This window comes from Crinia signifera, chromosome 2 (assembly GCF_055691185.1).
Source record: "Crinia signifera chromosome 2, ASM5569118v1, whole genome shotgun sequence".
Classification (NCBI taxonomy): domain Eukaryota; kingdom Metazoa; phylum Chordata; class Amphibia; order Anura; family Myobatrachidae; genus Crinia; species Crinia signifera.
The window spans coordinates 55,657,720-55,681,070 of NC_139218.1; the positions used below are offsets into that span (position 1 = coordinate 55,657,720).

Here is a 23,351-nt window from a genome sequence, read left to right on the forward strand (position 1 = left end):
TCAGGAGTTAAATTGTGGCTCCTGGTTAATTTCTGAGAGGTCAAGTGCTAGTCAAAAGGGTATGTACATTGTGTGTTAAGCTTTCCTAAGATGCTGGGTGCCAGGGTCCCGCCCCTTAACCAAAGGGGAACTTCTCACTTACCAAATGACTAAGGGCATTATCGACTAAATATGTGCGAGTGAAGAGAGGAGGGGACACCCCAGTGTCAGCAGCAGGTCACAAGTTCAACGTGTCTGGTGGCTGGCTCGTGAGAAAATTCTGTCCATTAAACAACTTTTGGGGATTCTAATTATATAGGAATATAGATGTAGTTAAGCACAAAGTGGAGTAATACACGCAGTTGGGTCCATCATGGAAATTTTTAATGGGTATTAATGTGCATTTACTAAAAAATGTATTATTTCACTGCTGTACAATATGTGCGGAGACATTTTCTCCTTATATTTAGCTGAATAATTACATTTACAATTATGAGGAAACAAGTCTATTTATTTATTTATTTATTTTTTGCTGTTGTAAAATATTGTTATTTGAGGCATATAGCATCTACTGCTGAGTTTTTATTGGTGACCAAAGATTTTGTAATGGTATTTTGGTGTCTGATTCATTTGAGCACAACTACTTGATTTTTGTGTATTTTAACCCTTTCAAGTCCAACGTCTAGTTAGGCTCAACAGCCCTAGCGCTAGTAGCAGATCCAATGGTGAGCCACTTTAAAATAAGAACATTAACTTTGTTCTACATTCAATGTAGACCATTTTTGAATAAAAAAAAAAAAGTACAATTTAATTTAAACCAGACAAATTTGGACTGGAAAAGCCAATCACAAGCTACAAATCCAGCTCACACATGCCCTCTGCAGCCAATTAAAAAATAAATAAGCTGGGCGGTTCTGCAGTGTTCTAGGCAAAACGGGTATCTGGTTATGTGCCACTTTAAGAAAAAGGATTTCTAGGTGGCAATGTAGTTTTAAAAGTAACAAACAAAATGTGCTAGAAACCACAACAGTCTTGCATCAATTGTTCTAGAGTGAAATTTATGACAGATAACATATATGGTTTATCTAGAACTATTTAACTTTTTTTTGATGATGCATACAAGTGAGGGGGTGATAGGTATAGCATACAATTTGTGCTGAAAGCTCCATAAATATTTACCATCTACATTTGCTTAAGAAACGCACTTTTACTCAATTAAACGGAGATGGCAGCCAGGGCATGCTGGAAATTGTAGTCCTAAAAAAGCATGAGTGACTAGTAGCCCGCCTCCATTGTGTTTGATGGTTAGGAGATAGAATTCATGTGCATAGAACAATTGTAGATTTAAACGGAAACCAAACACAGATTAAACACACATTACCCAACTGCCCTTGTGCTGGCCCCAGTGCAAGCTTGCAATTGTAACTGCGTGGCCCACATTTAATATGATCGCCAGTAAAGCCATAAAGCATGTGTATTTTATACGTGTCTGTCTGTAAGAGGGCTGACCAGACATTACCATTTAAACAATACTTTCCGCAGTAGGACTGGAATATGTATAATACAATAAGACCGAATAATATCAGTGACTACATGTGGCTGCAGATGCGAAACAAGTACATGGGAGGCTGAGTGGAGTTTCTCCCTCAAACTCCTTAATCAGATCAGGATGTGAGGGGCAGATTGGGTTCAGTGGAGGGGGTAGTGGGATGGGTGCTGTCAGCTCTTCCTGTACGTGTCAAATAGACTTCACCCTGTGAGCAGCACCAAGATATACGCCCACAAACTTTATCCCCAATCTGAACTCAGCACCCCCTCCTCTTCTCCTCATTCTCCCCTGTCTCGGCTGCAACACATTATTATTTAAAAAAAAAAAAAAAAGTCTTGAAATGAAAATAATAGCACAGATGATGGATGTAGTGTAGGGGCAGGGACACTCGAAAATACACATTGAGATGATACAAGAAAGAATGTGGATCGGCGTAATGGGGGGGGTGGCACGTCCGCACAGACTGAGCGACTGGCACAGGGGGACTAAGGCTACACATACTTGGCACATCACTTTAAAATCCAACTGTCTGAAGAAATAATAAAAGAAACCTCAGATTTATTGTCTTTTCTGGGTTGCGTGTATATCTTACCACTGGCTCAGTGGGTAAAACCCCAGTCTCCCCCACATTTTATCCAATACCTGATCTTCCAGTTTGTTTCCCTCCGGGCTTCCTGTTTCCTTTCCTATGGCGTCTGGGACGGGTGCCACTGACACATACTTTCCACCCTTGAATGCCAGCAGAGGCTCTTCTTGTCCACACAGTGCTTCCAGGAAATATTTCAGCACTGTGACCCGCTTACAGTCCGCAGCAATAATCTGGAGGGGGGAGAAGGAGGGAGAATAGATAATGAGAAAGGAAAACACTGAGCAGAGGCAGAAGCAGTGCGGGCCAAGGGCTTCATTAACCCTCTGAATCTTTCATGTGTTCAGTACTACCCCATCAGTGGTTAATGTGCACAATGCGTGTGGGCTGCGGAATGTTACTGATAAATCCAAGGGCCCTTAGCTAATGAAAAGCATTTCTTTCCGTAAGTAACACAGTGATATCAATAACTAATAGACAGTATACCAGTATATGGAGTGTGCGAGAGATATCAAGCATAAGGTCAGGAGACCATGCAGGTGAAGGGAAAGGCAGCATGTGACTCGCCAAGTGTTGTGAAACTACACGACCCAGCATTCCCTGCGACTTTCGGACTGGGTCTGGAGTTGCATAACATCTGGATAGACACATGACTGCTCTGAAGAGAACAATAAGGCAGAAGGCGTGTGACAAACACCTGATTACCATGAGAGAATTGGTACATACATACATACATACACAAACTAATACTAATGAATGCTTTGTGGGAGCCTCCGCAGGATCCAGACTCTGGTCCACAATATAAGGAAGCAGTGTTGTGGCACTCCAAATAAATAAGCGTCAGGATGAATCCTATATATAGGACGTGAAAGACCAGAATTAAAGTCACTGCTATGGGTGTAAAGCACCAGGAATGCTTACAGGACCCACTGTCCCCAATATCATAAGCTCCATGGGAATTCAAGTTATTCTGCTAATTACTAATTTAATACTATAATGCCCCTACATGCAAAGGGAGATTTCTTTTCTTTTTTTTTATAAACAAAGTTTTATTTAAATTCAGCATCAGTACAGTATGAGTTAAGTACAGTTAGTATAAATATACAGGTAACTGAACTATGAATGAAACGGATCAGTGGCTGCAATAAGTAAAAGATGCCGAGTAGATTTTTGCCACAATAACTAAGGACAAGAATGGGTGGGTCAGTGGGAGGCCGCCTATAATGGGGTGACAGACGGCAAAGAGGGTTCATGAAAAAGAAAAGGGAGAGTTTAAAAGGGGTGAAGCGAATACGGGATGGTGAACTGCAAAAAAAAAAAGGGCAGACACCGATTCGATAAAAAGAAAAAAAGGAATCTGGATATTGTGAAACGAGACCTAGGGTTTCCAGATCTTGAAGGATGTTTGCAGAATCCCGGATTATACTCATCATAAACTCCATTTAATAGGTGTGCCAAAGCCTGGAAGTGATACTGGAAATGAGAGGAGCCCACTGTTGCCTTCAAGAGGTACTGTAACAATTTGACAAGTGATAGTTGAGCTTACATGTCTGTTCAAGCTATTCTCATGACTGGTCGCAGAAAGGAGAATGAAGAGGAAGGAGGAGGAAGGAGAAAATAGGAGAAAATACCAAGGCAAACAAAAATAAAAAAATCAATATTCAGAATAAAGCTAATGAAGTTCTGAATGTCTCGCCAAAGGGGAACCAGGCCACGGCAGCTTCACGGCCCATTGCAGCTTTTCCACAATTAGCAGCGGCCTAGTCTATGATTTTTGCTGTTTTTAGGAACCTGCATGCTGTTACTGTATGAACCGTTTATAAACTGTAAACAAATGCATAAATAGGAGGCAGTTATACATTTATATGTGAAGGTAATATTTCATTTATGTTGACTCTCAACCATGAGCTGCAATGACTGCACCTGTAATGAAGAACTGGGCTGTGCTGATAATGACGCCGGTCGTTTATTGAAGTCGGTACTTGTTTCCTATCTGGGCGCCCAGGTTTTCTACGTACGGCACCGTAATGAAATCGGATCGCATCGCATCGTACACATACAAGATATTGAACGATGCGATGCGATTCGATTTCCCATAGGAAACAATGTGAAATGGCTCAATTTAGCCAAATTATCATAGGAACAATAGTAAATGGGCCAAAAACACCCCTGAACATTGAAATGTCCCCCCAAAAGTAGTTGACGCCACCCCGCCATCAACGTGAACCCGAAGCGTGGCGAGCGCAGCGAGCCCGCGAGGGGCGGCGGTACGCGTCCTCCGACCTTTTCATGCCCTACTATCCACTAGGGCGTGGAGTGAGAATAGAATAGTGTGGCGAGCGCAGCGAGCCACCGAGCCCGAAGCGTGGCGAGCGCAGCGTGCCCCGCGAGGGGACGCGGATACCTTCACAGTTATACGCATCCCCTCGCGGGCTTCCCAGGTGTCCATGGCGACGCGGACACCTGGGAAGCCCGCAAAGGGACGCGTTTACCTGTGAAGGTATCCGCGTCCCCTCGCGGGGCTCGTTGCGCTCGCCACGCTTCGGGCTCGGTGGCTCGCTGCGCTCGCCACACTATTCTATTCTCCCTCAACGCCCTAGTGGATAGTAGGGCATGAAAAGGTCGGAGGACGCGTACCGCCGCCCCTCGCGGGCTCGCTGCGCTCGCCACGCTTCGGGTTCACGTTGATGGCGGGGTGGCGTCAACTACTTTTGGGGGGACATTTCAATGTTCAGGGGTGTTTTTGGCCCATTTACTATTGTTCCTATGATAATTTGGCTAAATTGAGCCATTTCACATTGTTTCCTATGGGAAATCGAATCGGATCGCATCGCATCATTCAATATCGTGTATGTGTACGATGCGATGCGATCAGATTTTTCTACGGAGAATAGCATGGTGCGCAATTAACTTAGCGGGCGCCCAGATAGGAAACAAGTACCTTGAAGTCCCTTATTATGGAAGTGAAAAAAACTTTCATGGAAATAATGTCAGTGTTATGCTGAGTACACACCAGGACGACTAGGGCCCGATCCCCACAATCTAGATCCAATTCCGATCAATTGGATGTAGATTGTGTGCTGATTGGGCCCTTTTCTGACCTGGTGTGGACCGATACCGATCCGATGCGCGGTCCCGCGGGTCGGTCGTTATTGAGATCCTACCTGCTGCAGGTAGGATCTCAATGACGACCATACAGCCGGGTGCGGGTCGCCATCGGATCGGACCCGCTCACGGTGCACATCGTGAGCGGGTCATGCCCCCCCTCGTCACCGTGAGCGGGTCGGACGAGACACTGACGACCCGCTCACGATATGCATCGTGAGCGTGTCGTCCTGGTGTGTACCCTACATAAGTAGCATCTAAATATTATTATTAGCCAGAAGAAGCACAAGATTTAAGGAAATGCAATAAAACCAAATGTTTGATCTGTTGTAGAGTGAAATGTAGAGTGAAATGTCCCTTTTAGAAAGTGTTTTTTATTTGATGATTATGGTATGGGTCCACGTTAACCTCATAAACCGGTACACAATTCATTTTAGGCATCCGGGTAATAGGTTGACAGTGTCTAGATAGTCAATGGGTCGACACCAAAAAAGACATGCACAAGGTCGACACTGACAAAAGATCAACACAAGCATAAGGTTAACATGGCAATGGTGGACACACGAACAGGTCGACGTAAGTTTTGAACAATTTGTTTATATTTTTTGTTACATTTCTTCATACGTATTCATTCACGTGGAGTCCAATAGGGAACGGTAAAGTGCTGAGTGCAGCGGAGCGAGGTACCTCACCCTCACAGCATGGTGAGAGAAGCGAGGCACGGGTAGGTACGTGGTACAGTAACTGGGGATCCACATGTTCAGGTGTCGACAGTGACACAAAAAACCCACAGCAATGTCATGTCGCTCTTTTATCAACGTCAACCGTTTTCGGTCGCCCTATTTACGCTCTATCTAGACACTGTCGACCAGGGCCCGAGTAACCCCAAGAATTTTCCGGGCTATGCCTTAATGCCCAGACTGGCAAGCCCGGAAAATTCTCTGGATTGCCAGTGTTTAGGGCCGGGCAGCGCTGCTGAGTTCATTGCTGAACTCAGCTGGCTCCAGCGCTCCCCGGCTCCCTCTCCTCCACCACGCCCTCAGCCTCACCCCACCCCCCAGGCTGTTGTATTACAGCCTGCGGCGCCGGCTTATGACAAGATGGGTTGCCGCACACAGGGACGGGACGCAGGGCCGGGCAGCGGCTGATTGACAGTTCAGTGGCGCTGCCCGGACCCAGGGACACAGCCGTAGGTTTTTTTTTTTTAAGGGAGTGTTCCCCAGAAAAAACTCGCCCAGTGGGGAGCGCTCCCTAAAAAAAAAAACACCACTGAAGGGGTTAAGGGCCTACGGGGCCTAGAGCTAGAAATATTAAAGGGCCTATTATGAGAAGCGGAGGAGGTGATGACAATGCCATGTAGGCATGTAGAACCCATACACTATACGCCACAATGGCTTCCTAAATATAGAAAAGTACAAACATTGCATAAATGTGTTAAATAGGAATGTGATCTTCATACATCTGTCTGGTGATCATCGCATACCTCCCAAGTGTCCCGATTTTCGGGTCCTGTCCCACTGTCCCACCCGCATTGTCCCGCTGCGGGGGTGGCAGTTGGGAGCCCCCCCAAGCTGATTGAATAGACGCACAGCGTCTATTCGCGGCCGAAAATGGGGTTGCGGCTAATTTGCGCAAGTGTCCCTATTCCAGCAGCCAAGAAGTTGGGAGGTATGCCATCGTGCTATCATGATGGGCCTATTTTTACGTGACGTCCTGGAGCTGCAGCTCTATTTGCCCCATTGTTAATCTGGACTTGCTATTGACCTTTGTTCGACAGTGTAATAGCTAGCATTACAGCACTGATGTCATGGGCCCGTTTGCCACCACGGCCATGTGTGGAGTTGGTATGTTCCTCCGGGGTTTTCTCCGGGTACTCCAGTTTCCTCCCACAATCCAAAGATATACTAGTAGGTGAATTAGCTCTCAACAAAATTAACCCTAGCGGGAATGGGTGTGCGCCATGTACGGATTCAGTATTGAATCCCGGCGGTCGGGATCCCGGCGTTCAGAATCCCGACGCCGGAATCCCGACAGCCGAAATGCCGACAAGGGGGGGACGTGGATCGCCCCCCCCTTGCGGGCTCGCTGCGCTTGCCACGCAGCGGGCCCGGTGCCTCGCTACGCTCGGCACGCTATTTTATTCTCCCTCCAGGGGTGTCGTGGACACCCCAGGAGGGAGAAAGTGTCGGCATTTCGGCGGTCGGGATTCCGGCGTCGGGATTCTGAACGCCGGGATCCCGACTGCCGGGATCTTAACTGCATCCCCCATGTACATGTGGTAGGGGGAATACTGTCCACAAGGTCAACATGCACAAAGTTAACAGTCAAAATGTCAACGATGGACACATAAAATTTACATACTTTTCCCAAATGGCGAATGGTAAAGTGCTCGAAGCCTGGGGAGCAAAGCTGGATACTAATTTTAAGTCCAAGTTATGAAGTTTAGAATTTGACACAAAAAAAACATGAAAAACTAATGTTGATCTTTTCAGGTGTCAAACATTTTCATGTCGACCTCTTGCCTAGGTCAGCCATTTGCATGTCGGTATCAACCTATTGACTGTCGACCCATTATACCATAATTACGGTAGAGTAAGATTGTAAGCGCCACTTAGGCAGGGACTGATGTGTAAAGAGCTGCAGAATATGTGAATATAAAAAACGTAATAGAGAATAAAATAAATACATTGTTCTGTGTCTGACCTTTCCTTAGCACACCTCTTACTTTGCTATTAAAGGGATTTTCCAAGTTAAAATGTATTAAAGTAAACCCGTCATCTAGGATGCAGCTATTGTTAGCCTATGCTCCTGAGAACGCCATCATTGCTGTTGTAGTTCCTGTAGGCGCAATCTATAGGTGTTTTTTTTTTTTTTTTTAAACCCATCCTCTTACATACTAGCACTTGGGAGGGGGATTGTAAAATAAAAAGTGTCTAATTAGACAGTAGATGGGTCGACCCCAAAAGTTCGACAGGGTCAAAAGGCACACACATGAAAAGATCGATATGAGTTTTTCACTTTTTTTTTCCAATGTTGACGCGGACCCCCAAATAGTGTATTGTGTACCCTTGCATGGCTTGCTTCACTCGCAATACTTTGGGCTCGGCACACTATTTTGTTCCCCTTTATGCAGACATGGACAGTGAAATAAGAACAAGCCAGTATTTTTTTAAAAATCATGAAAAAAAATGTCAACCATATCATGCATCTAACATTTTCTTGTCGTTCTTTTGACCACCTCGACCCTTTTAACATCGACCTTTTGGTGTATACCTATTGACTATATATCTAAACACTGTAGATCTATCAACAGGAACCACATTGGGGGTTCCAACCATGGTCAATTCTGCAGGGCTCTAATATTTATGCTCACTGTGGATCGCTGAAGTTACTCTTCTGTAAATAAGCCCTAGATAATGCAACAAATGACATCTGGCTCCTGAGTGGACAGCTGTGTGTTCATCCAATCAGAACCAGAATTTCTCATGCCTGCTGTGCTGCCGACATACAGTTGCGCACTACCAAGAGCCCACGCTGTACCAACTATAAGACCCTGGTGATTGGAAAAAATGGTATGCATGAAATATGGGAGAATGCGTCTACTACTAGAATGGGGACCAGGGTGTTAAAAATTATTTAATAAATCAATTAATGAGAACCCCCTGTTACAACCCATTAAAGTCCACATTTTGTTCCATTATTAGCTGGAGCTCATATAACACTGTACATTTTATTGCACTAGAGAACGCGCACAATCTTTTCCGGCTTCACTTTTATTGGCGTTGTAGATTTCATTTCTACATTTTACTGCAATTCAGTAAAGTTATACATTCACTTATTGTTAAAAGAACGGGGGTTCTTGCAATCACAGCCCTCCCAATAGAAGCAGCATACTGCTATGATGTAAGACCAGCTTGTTTCAGGTCCGGCATAACACAAGGCCGGTGTGGATATTAGGCAAAGCAATGCCACTGCGTCTATGGATTCAGTATTAAATCCCGGCGGTCGGGATCCCGGCGTTCGGAATCCCGATCGACGAAATCCCGACAAGGGGGGGGATGTGGATCGCCCCCCCCCCCCCCCCCTTGCGGGCTCGCTGCGCTCGCCACGCAGCGGGCCCGGTGCCTCGCTACACTCGGCACACTTATTTATTCTCCCTCCGTGGGTGTCGTGGACACCCACGGAGGGAGAAAGTGTCAGGATTTCGGCGATCGGGATTCCAGCGTCGGGATTCTGAATGCCGGGATCCCGACCGCCGGGATTTACACTGCATCCCGCGTCTATGACAAGTAATGGTTGTACACATGTATTTTGGTGGGATATGGTCGAATGGTCTACCATACGTTGGTCGACAGTCATTAGGACGACACCGATAGGTTGACATACTGGAAGGTCGACATGGGTTTAGGTCGATAGGGGTCTAGGTCAACATTGTTTTTTTTTACTGTTTTTTGAGCCAACATATGCCAACAGACTGTATTTCCTGCCCTACCATCCAGGGCGTGGTGGGAGAATAAAATAATGTGCTGAGCGTAGCAAGGCACCGTGCCCGATGCATGGCGAGCACAGCAGTGCACCTAAAACTGTGTCCATGTCAACTGTGTCCAAACTCTGAAACGCTTCACTTTCAGCGCTCAAATTATTGGTACTTGTTTAGTTTCACGGCGGCCGATATATCGGATGCAATATCGTCCGATATATCAGCCGATCCGATGCGATTTTTTACCTGTTCATAACCCAACTATCCACTACGCATGGAGTTGATTTTATATAGTGTGGCGAATGCAGTAATCCGCGTCCGCTCGTCACGCTTCTGGCTCGGTGGCTCGCCACACTATATAACATCAACTCCATGTGTAGTGGATACTGGGGTTATGAACAGGTAAAAAATCACATCGGATAACTGATATCGCATCCGATATATCGGCCGCCGTGAAACTAAACAAGTACCTTAAGACCCCTCACCACATAATTGAGCTTAAGGATGAAGTATAAACACAATTTACTTCATAGATTTTTTTCCAACATTTCTCAGGTTTTTTTTAGGCCTAGGGGTGCGGTGACAAAAATTCTTATACACTACGCGTGTGGATTTATGCTTCACCCATTTACACTACACAATTTGACAAGTTTAGGAAAAGAAATGAGGCCTCACCAAGTCAGAGCACTCCTTGAGGAACCCTATTTTCACTTATTAAATAATGAGCATCCTCAGCTGATCAACCTAACTGCACCACCATATTATGGAGGCAGCATGCAAATGTACAGTAGCTGCCTGATAGTTCATTACATACCGAGACCTTTCTTTAACCAACCAGCTCCTAACTGCCTCGCTACAGGCTGTTTTAAACAAATGACAGCTGATTGGCTGGTACTTTGTTTCTCTTAATGCGTTATTGGATATGTCAAATTGTAATTATAAATAATGTTGGGTACACACCCGAATGATTTCGGCTCAATTCTCCCAATTTTGCTTCAATTTTTTGACCGATTGTATGTTAAAAAAGAAAAGCAGAATTGGGCATGTTTTTAATCCGATCCGATGCTTGTCCCGCTGGTTATTTGGTCACTTTTGAGGTTTTACCTGCTGCAGTAAGGATTTGTCAATCTCCCTTCGACTGGGTGTGGAACTTGAGCAAAGTGCATGCTCTAACAGACCGTGCGACCATCGTGCGATTTCAAGGAAATGGTTGCACGATTGTGGCCATTCTGGTGTGTACCCAGCATAAGTGTAGTTTCCCTGCGATGCTGCTGCCCCGACACACTCCAGGATTCCTGGGATTCTGTTACTCACTCTGAATAACTCGCATGCAGCTTGTTCTGTAATCACTTCCTGATACATTAGCTGTCCGCAGCATAAGCCGAGCACCCGTTCTCAATCCGGTCACATACTAATACCATTTCCTATAAGCTCCCACGCACAGACATTACCCTACTGTCAGGAGCTACACTGTAATACTGCTAATTTGTTTAACAAATAAAACGTTTCCCTGTACCGCTCCCAAAACCAAAATCATACCAGAAAAATCTAAACCTGCTTCTAAGATCATGGGATAGCTGAAGGACAGCCTTGCAGAATCATAAATGACATGCAGTGTGTTATGTGCCGATACCTATTTTCTGAGGAATTACGGATACCAAGATGCAATAATTCCACGCATGGGCCCCTGTGTGTCCATCTTACATGGACCAAAGGTCAATTCTATGGATACTCCACAGCCCGCTATGATGCATTGGCATAGCTGCACATCTTATTTCCGCCAAACATTGAGGTTTCCAGGGAAAGGAAACGACAAATCAATAATCACTTTGCTGCAGTCATACAGGTCAATCAACACGGGTTGTTCAACACATTATCCATTACATGAGAACATTGTGCAACTAGGTGGGCTGGCACGGAAATCTGGATGCCAAGGCCATGCAGCTAGCAGACGTGCGTTGTCAAATAGGAAGTGTGCCTGCGGCAAAAGCTAAAAGTTTCCTCTTACCGGTCTAAATTTACACGCAGTTGTTGCTAAGTGTGTCAGTTACATGACCTACATGTGACCTCTGCCTGCAACCTACTTCAACTCAGAGTACCAGGACTTTCCTTTTCATTGCCTGGGCTCTCAGCGGTGTAATAGAAAACACGTGTGCACAAGAAAACCCACACAGTCAACCTGTTTGCTGCCATGGTCACCCCTCTCCCCTCCTTTGCCCCCAAACGAACGATCTTTGGCAGGAAATAGGTGCCCTGCCAAAAGACTGCCTGAGGTTGAAAAGAAGGGGAGGGGGCTGTTCGCAAAAGAATGTTCAGGACCCCTGCGCTTAAAAATATGATGGAAGGACAAGCACACATCCAGCACAGGCAGGGAAAACCTGGTGGCTTGCTTCTATGGTGTGAAGCTCAGCTTCTACGCACCACACCCTATAGAGCTGTACCGCTTGCATTGCATTAACATTCACCATAGATGTTCTAAAGCAGGGGTCTTCAACCCATGGCCCGCGGGCCACGAGTGGCCCGCAGAGCAGATCTAAGTGGCCCCTTGCCCGCCATGCACAGGATTTTTTTTTAAAGTAAAAGAAAACGCTGCCGAGGGAGGCAGCGTGATGAGTCCCCCCGTGTGCCGCCTACCCGATTTTCATTGGCTGCAGGCAGGGCAGAGGAGTGGATCCAGCAAGGCTGAGGGAGGAGGAGGCACGTCTGGTGGGAGCTGGGGAGTTGGGACCCGGCGAAGCTGCAGGAGGAGGAGACGCAGCTGGCGGGAGCAGGGTAATGTGTAATGGGCATCACGGTGTGCGGCATAATGTGTAATGGGCATTACGGTGTATGACATAATGTACAACAGGTATTACGGTGTGTGGCATAATGTCTAATGGACACTATGTTGTGTTGCACAATGTGTAATGGGCATTACGAATAAACAGTGTAGCAGTGTATATTGATTTAAGTAGCCTTTCATTGTTTGGGTTTGATCTGTGAGGCATACTAGTTCACTGTGTGGGCCTTCATGTTTATATGTCACTGTGCAGCCTTCAGTCAACTTAAGTGTGCGAGGACAACAACCATTCCTGCGGTAACCAATGTCTGGTCATGCAGGTTGCAAAAGAGGTGTTAGGCAATTGTTTTCCTGCTAGTTCACACTCTTTATAATTAGACCACGCCCTTATAATTAGGCCACACCCCTTTTTGGGAGCGCGCCTACGGCGCGTGCAATGTATTCAATATCAAACTATATATGGGGGGGCACATATTTTACTGTTTGCACTTGAACCCAAATTGGCTGCTGATGACTATTTGGGTATGTGTGTGTGTGTGTGTGGGGGGGTTATGTGCTGAGTATGGGCGGCTGTGCCAACTATCTATGAAGGACTGTGCTGACGTTATAGGGGAGCTGTGATTCTATGGGGCTGTCCAAAATACCGCAGTAGAGTTTAGTGGCCCTCGGGCTTCACTGGATTTTTTAGGTGGCCCACGCTGTCTTAAAGGTTGAAGACCCCTGTTCTAAAGCCTTCTATACATTAGAAGAAACAGAACCACTAAAACAACACAAAAGCAGAAACCGTTTATGTGCCTGCCGGTGCAAAAATAGTGTTGTCACGTAAGGACTGGAAGCAGGGTAATGCATCTGGGTATCAAGCTTTTAGCTATGCAGCTCTGACTCCGCGGAATTCTAGAATCCTTCAAAAAACAGACATAAGACTTTCATTTTTAGTTACGCATTTCCAGATTTGTCCCTTTAGGGGGGTATTCAATCCCCCACCGCTATTTTTTGACAGGGGAAATAGCGGCAGGTGCCTACTCAATGCTGTCTTTCCCGACAGCCTTCAACAGGCATCTGATTCTCGGCCCCAACTTTAAAAGCACTGTTCTGTCGAGAAAGGACGTGGATTGTCGAGCTCACAGCCGTATCTAGATGATCCAGAGCCGTTTCTCATGGCCACGCTTTCCGTATTTTCTGAAAGCTTTTCTGTACTTCATTGTTTCTGTACTGTATTATGCTAATTCTGTTAAGCTCGTTGAGTCCTACTGGAGAAAGCGTGCTATATAAATAAAATTATTATAAACCTGCTTTAGTCACACGTTGTCCCAGAAGCTGTAATTGGGAGACATCCAATCATCAGCCATTCAGAATCCACCGTTTATTTTTAAACCTTTGCCTGCTGTTAGTGTGGAGGTGTCAGCTGTAGCTGTACCACTGTCTGCAGCGAGTACGGGTTCCAGAGCCTTTTACTAGAACGCAAAAACATAAAATCACACCTTCAAAGCACTTAAAAGTTATCATAATAAAACTTAAAAGACAAATGAAGAAAACAGACCTATAAAGAACACCTAAATAACATATCTGCAATGGCCAACCTCCAGAATCTCTCGTGCTAGATCGTATTCAACACAAAACTGCCATGGGGCTCATGTGAGTCATGAACTAGATACGTGGGGTGGACTATTCACATGTATTTGAAGCTACAGATATCTTTTTATTTCAGATTATTACTTCTTATGACCTGAGGCCCAGCACCTGCTTTCTAGACATAGCCAGAGAATGTCTAAAAATGATGCAGTAACTGAAGAAAACAATCCCAAGTGTTCAACTACATTGGAGACATTTTAGTCATTTGTAATATCCGATTATATTATAGCATAAGTTTAACGCTTGAACACTAGGCACTTGTCATTTACGGACCATTGCAGAGGTTCTGAAGCTTCCACTGTCTGTACACGTGTCCTCATAGACCAATCCTTGTGCAACTTTCTCGGTCACAGGTAGAGATTTCCAGATTTTTGCTTCTTAATTTGCTAATAGTGTAGTACGAGATTAGTACGGTCACAGATTATGCACTTTTCGGCTTTCGGCTTTTCTACCCAGATTATGCACTTTTCTCTGCACTTTGCTCTTAAATTTGATCTAAAGGCCCCCCATACACTAGTGAGATTTGGTCTGATTTGACCAGATTAAGATGGATCAGTATGATAAATCGGACCAAATCTCATGTATCTGACATCCCGTCCAACCCAACGCGCAGTCCCGCAGAGCCGGGACGTCGGATTTCATAAACCTTATGTGCAGCCCGGAGATGGACAGAGGCGGCGTCTCATTGGCTCTCCATTCATTTCCACATTTTTATTCTTATGAAGCTTGGCTGGCTCAAGGCTCCCCCTGCCTGGCTCTCTGCGAAACCACCCCCCCCCCCCCCCCCATGGAGCTCCCCGGGAGTTGCATGTGATGAATCGTATGCGATTTATCACATGCAAAACTTGGCACATCAAGTGCAAAATCTTGCGTGTGTGTGCCTTAGGCCCCCCCCTCTCCCCCTCCCTGGAGCTGTCAGGACAAACAGGTCCGACTTGTCCAAAGCCTAATGTATGGGGGCTTTAAGAGTACTACGTGCATTAGTGTCACAAAATAATTGGTATAAAAGTAGCAGATGGACAAACATTTTAGGAGATTGCGGCGTGGCACTTCCGAGATGCAAAGTTCTTTGTATACCAAAGTGAGCTATTTGGCATCATTTGAGGATACATGTAACATACAGTATATCTATACACTGCTTCCAGACATTGGCCTATAACATAGAAATCAGCTGATCCGGATGACTGACCACTTATGAATGCATTCTCGTCACTAATGTCAACCAGTTCATCTAGCCATTATGACTGCTCATAATAGTAAATTGAGGCCTCCACCTCATGATCTGGGCATGAGTGGGTGAGAAACTTTGCCTGTGCAGTACAGTGCCGTCCTTACACATAGATCCTGTAACTCTTGCAAACCCACTCACACCTCCCTCCTAGCATGACAGCCAGTTTCTCAAGAATGAAGTACAGCAGAGATATTTTTAAATTTATATTTATATTATATTATGTGGTTGTGTGTATGTATATTATGTGGCTCAGCAATATACCGCAATCGAATAATGTTTTTTTTTTCTCACATTATTACTTCTTCACACGGACATGTTATGTAGCCCCGTCTGTCCACCTGCCCTGCAACAGTGCACCACAGGACAGGCAGAGAGCTAGAACTAGTAGACATCTAGGTGTATGCAGTGGAGTTAGGTACAGGAAAGTAGTATGATAAGAATAAACTAAACATGCCCTGAGTACAACGCATGCCAACCACATGTGAACCATACTGAAACAGAGCGACCTTGTGACCCCCTCACTGCGGCTTCTTAGTATTGTGGTTATTATTTATGCATCGTTACATTTTCTTAAACTAATGGAAACTATGTCTGTACAGAGTTCAGAGTCAGTCACTTCTCATAATACCACAGCTCGCCTGCAGGTGCACAAACAACTGGCTACAAATGACAGTAGCTGAGTACACACCTGGCAGACGAGTCTGCCATCTGACCATTCTGCCAAGCTAACGATTGGTAAGCCCATGTACACTTACCAATCGCCTGCCCGATGTGTTGTGCCTGGCTTCACAACTGGGTAACCATTTAGATGTGCTTGCCGGTTAAGGTGCCAGTCCCATCAGATGCATTGATAGATCTGTCGATATATTGGGCAGAGGATGTGCTGGGGGAATGGCGTGAAACGCCTGTAAACGTCGTCATTCACAGCAGGGGTGGATTAGAGAGGAGCGTCCCCGTGTGCAGGCTCCAAACTGGCCACATCTGCTCTGTCACAGTGCAGTGCTGTAGACTATGGGTTTGTGCCAAAATGTACTGCGCTTGTGCACATCTCCGGGAAAATGGTGCCCGATTCCGGGGACACACATATACTGCACATGAGCGAATCCACCAGCACTGGTCGCATCAGGACTCCAGAGGAGTAAGTTTAACTATATGTGTGCAGGATGTACAGTATGGGCCCCCTGGACCCAAGGACCCATGTGCACTGCTCCACTGTGGATATGGCAAAGGTTTACAGACATGAATCATGGCACCCTATGTTTGTCCAAATATGTTATGATTTGAAGCCACAAGCACTGGTTTTGCCTACTGAATTGACCAAAAAATTATTTGAAATGGTCCTGGACCAACCAACCCAGGGCACCCCTGCAAGTTTCCCAAAGCACCCCAGCCACGGAACACAGTTTGGGAACCACTGCACTAGTAGAAATAGCGTAAGCTCAGCATGACGGAATGCAAGAGAGTGACACTAGCCAACGATAACAAATTAGCTCTTCAAGTATTTACATACTGTAGATTACACCAATAGTTGGGAACATCCAGTACTGTAGCTGATTTGGAACTCTCTCAGCATTAATTGATACAGGTTTAGCATACATTAGCAGCCAACTATGGACTTACATGCTGGAATGTATAGTCCCATAGTATCTGCAGTGCAAGACACCATATGGGCCCCCACAGGAAGTATTCCTCAACCAATAGCTTCCTTAGCAGTCTCCTCAGACTATTAAGTTACTGTTCAAACTTCCCCCAATGTCGCTTAAGCCTCTTCCTTGCTCACATGCAGCGTCATTACTCTCATTGCCTCAGGTCCACCCTCCTTCCTCTTGTATGTACTATATTCTTCCTGTGCCTGACATACAATTTGGTTGAATAGAATTCTCTCTAACCCCTGACTACATGCCTATATAACAGATAGAGAAATAGATTATTCCTCCACAACCAATGTGTAAATTGGTTTAGCCAAAGAGGAAATATAGCTACATATACAGTGGCATAACTGAACAGGGTGCCGAAGGGGCCCAACCAATTGGGGGCCTGTCAATCCAGCAGGCAACTGTGTTTTTTCTTTCTCTATAGGAAGCCATCCGCGCATGGTTTACTATCACCGGAACTTTACAATGTGCCCGGCTCCAGGGCTGCCTATTGAATGGAGATTTGAGAGATGTCACCATCTTGTGAGTCTGGGGGGGGGGGTAGCTACACAGCAGAGCGGCTGACTTTTGGATCGCAGTGCTTTCCAGATGTCCCTGTGTCCTTTTGCTTGTCTTTTGTCTAAGTCAATCTTGTCCTTGTTGACCATTTGGGGTCAATAGAGATCAATACTTTAATACCATAACCAACCATTTTCACTTTGTAAATGACAGTTTTGTTTTTGTTACTCAAATTTAAGTTTCAACCACACCCACATAAAAACATCCTGGGATGTAGGTCATTTAAAAAAAAAAAAAAAAAAAAAACTGTTTGAAACTGCATGTCGGAAAGGCTAGGTCAGCCTCTCATGTGCAAGACACATGTTCCGAGGGATCATGAAAAGTTTACTGCCCGCTGAATGTGCTGGTAATAATGCAATCATTCTCACTTACTGGTATTAAAAGCAAATACAGCCGCTAATTATGGCATCAGCGGGGCAACATCTGTCCTATCATCTCATCTTTCATGTGCAATCAGTTCTGGAAACTGTAAGTGTGGGTGAGGTGGTCACATTTTCTGTGAACTGCATTTATGATGGCCAAGTGAAATACAGATTTGTTTGCTGTTTAATTACAGCTTAGTCATCGCAGCTCAGATAAAACAGCAGATTAGCGCTATACAGTATTAGGGCATGCATACACTGAAAACTCATCTTGTATTTAATATCCCCCCCCCCCCCCCCCCCCCAAAAAAAAAATCTGCATTGTGGCTTAGAAAAAAAAATATCTCTCACTTTAAAGACTTGTTATCAAATGCCTTGAAAGCTAATCTGCTACCTTATGATTGCCTCTGTGTTGGTGCATGTGTGAGAGAAAGATGTAGCTTCACTCGATGCCAACAGATGGCAGTGTTTGGGAGACACAAATGGACACTACACATATATAGATGATAAGAACAGTTATGGCCATGTAACACCATATAGGGGTTTCCATCACTGAAGCTTGCAGCTTTAGTGCACTTTGTGGGAGATTTACAGTATAATTCTAAAGCAGAAAACTGGAGGAACTGCACTTTGCAACCAATGAGATATAATTTATAGAGCACATTCTCTAAAATACCAACATTCTGATTTTTTGCTATGCACAACATCTCCACTTGTCTTAAGTTCCCTTCTGAGCTCTGATTGGTTGGAATGAGTGCAGGGGGTGTGTGTGTGTGTGTGTGTGTGTGTGTGTGTGTGTATGGCTGCTACAAAATGACAGGGCAACAGCATTCCATTGCTACTGGGGCAGTACGAATGGGTTGCGTGGGTTTCCTCCAGGTACTTCGGTTTCCTCACAATCCAAATATATACTGGTAGGCTAATTGGCTCCCAACAAATTAACCCTAGAATGTCTGTGTGTGCGTGTACATGTGGTAGGGAATATAGATTGTAAAATCCAATGGGGCAGGGACTGATGTGAGTGTTCAAATATTCTCTGTAAAGTCCTGCGGAATATGTGTGCGCTAAATAGGAAACTGTTAATAAATAAATAATAAATATTGTTTTACTTCACGTTTCTCTACAGAAGTACAGGAGTGTGGTATGAAACCTGATCTGACGTTTGATTTGGTGCACAATTTAAGCAGTGGCATACTAATCTTAGTTGCTTGCATTTATGTAAGGCAGGGAACACCTACATGAGCGTTCTCTATCACATCTTACTTATTTCAATAGTCTTACTCAGCAAAATCAAATAATCATTTTTACATGTCAGCAAAACTAATCCTCCCTTGACCCGAGTGTGCGACTTCCTTGGTTCCTGCTCTCATCCGTTGAGAACATTTTCACCTCTGCAACTGCCGCCACTTCGTCTTGAAAACCTGTAAGCTTTAGAACGAAACGAAGGCATGTAACCACCAAATAAAATGTTGTACTTTGTTTTGGGAGCTTATTATGTCATAAATGATCTAAGTAAGTAGCTCAAGGGAGCTCTGTTGAAAAAATATATATATATAACCACAAAATAAAAAAATAAAAAACATTTGCAGCACAATATCTTACAGAATCTAGTTTCTACTATACATAAAAATAACACTTCGTTTGAAATGAATTTTATGTTTTTTTACAAGGCACAAATTATGCAAGGCGGGGAATTCAGGGGTTATCCATTGCTGATTCCACTTTTAGAACATGTCAGCATTTCTGGTAGATAACAGACTGCACTTTATAGTACACTAGACATTTAAACAATACTAGAACATGGGCAGGAAATGGTCAGATTTTGATGAGTCTTGCTACTCAAGCTGCTTCTATTGGGTGGAAGGATCTTGCAACCCTTTTCTGTCCACAGGCCATATGCACCAAGCTGCAAAAGTGATGAAGTTGAGAGTGATTAAAAAAAAAAACAGCCAACCAGCTTCTAACTGCCATGTTACAGGCTGGGTTTGAAAAATGACAGGAGCGGATTGGCTGCTGAAGGACTGTAAGCTCCTTTACATGGTTATAAACAAGTGACATTTTACATAGTTAGATAGTAGTTAAGGACAAATAAAGAGGTGCTGCCATCCATTTGTCAATGACGGGCATACAGTATTTACCGTCCCTCCACAATATTTGACCAGTTTCTCCACTGGGTATTAATTTGCAAAAATTTTGTACAAATCTGGACTAGCTGCCAAATAGCTAACAAAGAATTTTTTTAAATATGGTCACATTTCCATTTGCTTTAATAAGCAACTGTACAAATGATTCAGCATAAGTAGGTTCTTTATATAGCGCCCCTCTCCCAATAGTTCTTCCATATTTTGTAGAAGGTAAGGCAGACACCTTGGGCGCACTCAGTAGCTAGTCTAGGTCATCAGCACCGGTATTACCGGACATTGAAATGTAAATACCCTCACAACATGCACGTTAAAAGGCCATGAACCTACTAATATGTTTTTGGACTTTGTAAGGGAAAACTAGAGCAATGCAAAGGGAAAAGAGATGACACAGATAGTACACAGGTGGGAATTAAACCCAAGACCCCAGAGCTGTGAGGTAGACCTCTGGACCAGCAGGGGGGTATATTTACATCATTTCCATTTTAGAATCTTATACAAACTTCTAATAGAGGACACGGTCTAGTAAAGCCACAGCTTTGGTACAAATCCACATGAACAAGGAGCTCAGTAAAATGAGGCAGTGTCACCCTATTCTCCTGCATGAATAACATGATAAATGTATTTTCCTGGAGCTGCTGGTGTGTATTGAAGCTTCCCCATACGCAGGGCAGATAACGGCACAATCAGAGCCACACACTCTTTTCATATCTCCATCCTGCCCCACTCTGCCAACTATCTCTCTCTCCTGTCCTCTACTTCCTCTTGCCTTCCGAAGCATCAGGAGAGAAACTAAGAGCAGCAATCTGATGTATGTAATCCGTCGAGGAAGACAAATAAATGAAGTGTTTCTTGGAATGACCGTGTGTTTTTTGGACAGCGCATATAGCACTGCTGTTTCAATGAAAATACATTAACACTGGGCTTTTTTTTCATGTTTTAGCTGTCAGTGAGAATCATCGAAGCACCGGAGATGTAAGGCCACGCTCTTTCCCACTTATACGGCACAGGAGATGTAACACCACGCTCTTTCCCACTTATACGGCACAGGAGATGTAACACCACGCTCTTTCCCACTTATATGGCACAGGTGGTGAAAGATTATGTTATTTCCCACTTACACGCACAGGAGATGTAACACCACGATCTTTCCCACTTACACGGCACAGGAGATGTAAGGCCACGCTCTTTCCCACTTATATGGCACAGGAGATGTAACTCCACGCTTTTCCCCACTTACACGCACAGGAGATGTAAGGCCACGCTCTTTCCCACTTATACGGCACAGGAGATGTAACACCATGCTCTTTCCCACTTATACGGCACAGGAGATGTAACACCACACTCTTTCCCACCTATAAGGCACAGGAGACGTAACACACTCTTCCCCACTTATATGGCACAGGTGGTGAAAGATTATGTTATTTCCCACTTACACGCACAGGAGATGTAACACCACGATCTTTCCCACTTATATGGCACAGGAGATGTAACTCCACGCTTTTTCCCACTTACACGCACAAGAGATGTAAGGCCACGCTCTTTCCCACTTATACGGCACAGGAGATGTAACAACACGCTCTTCCCCACTTATATGGCACAGGTGGTGAAAGATTATGCTATTTCCCACTTACACGCACAGGAGATGTAACACCAGGCTCTTTCCCACTTATACGGCACAGGAGATGTAACACCATGCTCTTCCCCACTTATATGGCACAGGAGATGTAACGCCACGCTCTTCCCCACTTATACGGCACAGGAGATGTAAGGCCACGCTCTTTCCCACTTATATGGCACAGGAGATGTAACACCACGCTCTTTCCCACTTACACGGCACAGGAGATGTAAGGCCACGCTCTTTCCCACTTACACGCACAGGAGATGTAACACCACGCTCTTTCCCACTTACACGGCACAGGAGATGTAAGGCCACTCTCTTCCCCACTTATATGGCACAGGAGATGTAACACCAAGCTCTTCCCCACTTACACGGCACAGGTGGTGAAAGATTATGCTATTTCCCACTTACACGCACAGGAGATGTAACACCACGCTCTTTCCCACTTATACGGCACAGGAGATGTAACACCATGCTCTTCCCCACTTATATGGCACAGGAGATGTAACACCACGCTCTTCCCCACTTATATGGCACAGGAGATGTAACGCCACGCTCTTCCCCACTTATATGGCACAGGAGATGTAACGCCACGCTCTTCCCCACTTATACGGCACAGGAGATGTGAGGCCATGCTCTTCCCCACTTATATGGCACAGGTGGTGTAAGATTATGCTATTTCCCACTTATACGGCACATGAGATGTAAAATCACGCTCAGCTCTGTTTCCACCGCTACCCGTCACTGGGCAGCCTTGTAAACCGCCAGCCAGACTCCACCCACCTATGTTCTCTCTGGGAGAGGGGCACCATGACAATTTTTTCAGTTCTGGGCATAGTTTTTGATGGCAGCCCTGGTCACTGGAAATGTAAGGCATTGCTCTTCCCCACTTATATGGCACAGGAGATGTAAGGCCACGCTCATCCCAACTTATACGTCACATGAGAAGTAAAGCCACGGCTCTTCCCCATGTCACAGAAAGCATAGAAACATAGAATTTGACAGTAGAGGAGAACCATTTGGCCCATCTTGTCTGCCCCATTTTTAACCATATTGTTACCCGTAAACCTTATTTGATCCTTATTTCTTTGTAAGGATATCCTTAGGTCTGTCCCATGCATGTTTACATTCTAAGGTGCCCATACACATTACAATTATTGTATACAATATCGCATCTCTGTTTTGTGATGAGATGAGATCTAGTACAAAAAGTATGTGCTGTACATACTTTTTGTACTAGATCTCATCGCAAAACCAAGATGCGATATTGTATACAATAATTGTAACGTGTATGGGCACCTTTAGCCTCTACAACCTCTGATGGGAGGCTATTCCACTTTTCCTCAACACTTTCTATGAAACTCATTTCTCCTTTAGTTTTCCCCTGAACCTACCTCCCTCCAGTCTCCGTGTATGCTTCTCTCCTGGACCTTGTTAAAACCTGTGATATATTTGAAATGTCCCCCCGTTGCCTTCTCTGCTCCAAACTATACACTATTGAGATTTTATAGTATTTCCTGGTACGTTTTGTGATGTAGGCCATGCACCATTTTAGGTACCCTTCTGTGTACCATCTCTAATGTATTTATGTCCTTCTGGAGATATGGCCTCCAGAACTGAACACAATACTCTAGATGAGGTCGTACCAATGACCTATACAGTGGCATTATTAC

At 44.8% G+C, this 23,351-nt stretch overlaps 1 protein-coding gene across 3 annotated transcripts in view; it reads right to left on the reverse strand.

Annotated features, from left to right (window-relative positions):
* The window catches only part of SMG6 (SMG6 nonsense mediated mRNA decay factor), a 244,565-nt gene that overhangs the window by 24,046 nt on the left and 197,168 nt on the right, over window positions 1-23,351 (reverse strand). For all 3 annotated transcript variants that reach the window (XM_083172152.1, XM_083172151.1, XM_083172150.1), the window contains exon 14: window positions 2,171-2,347. In XM_083172152.1, coding sequence (XP_083028278.1) covers window positions 2,171-2,347 — 177 coding nt within the window. The remainder of the gene's footprint in view (window positions 1-2,170; window positions 2,348-23,351) is intronic.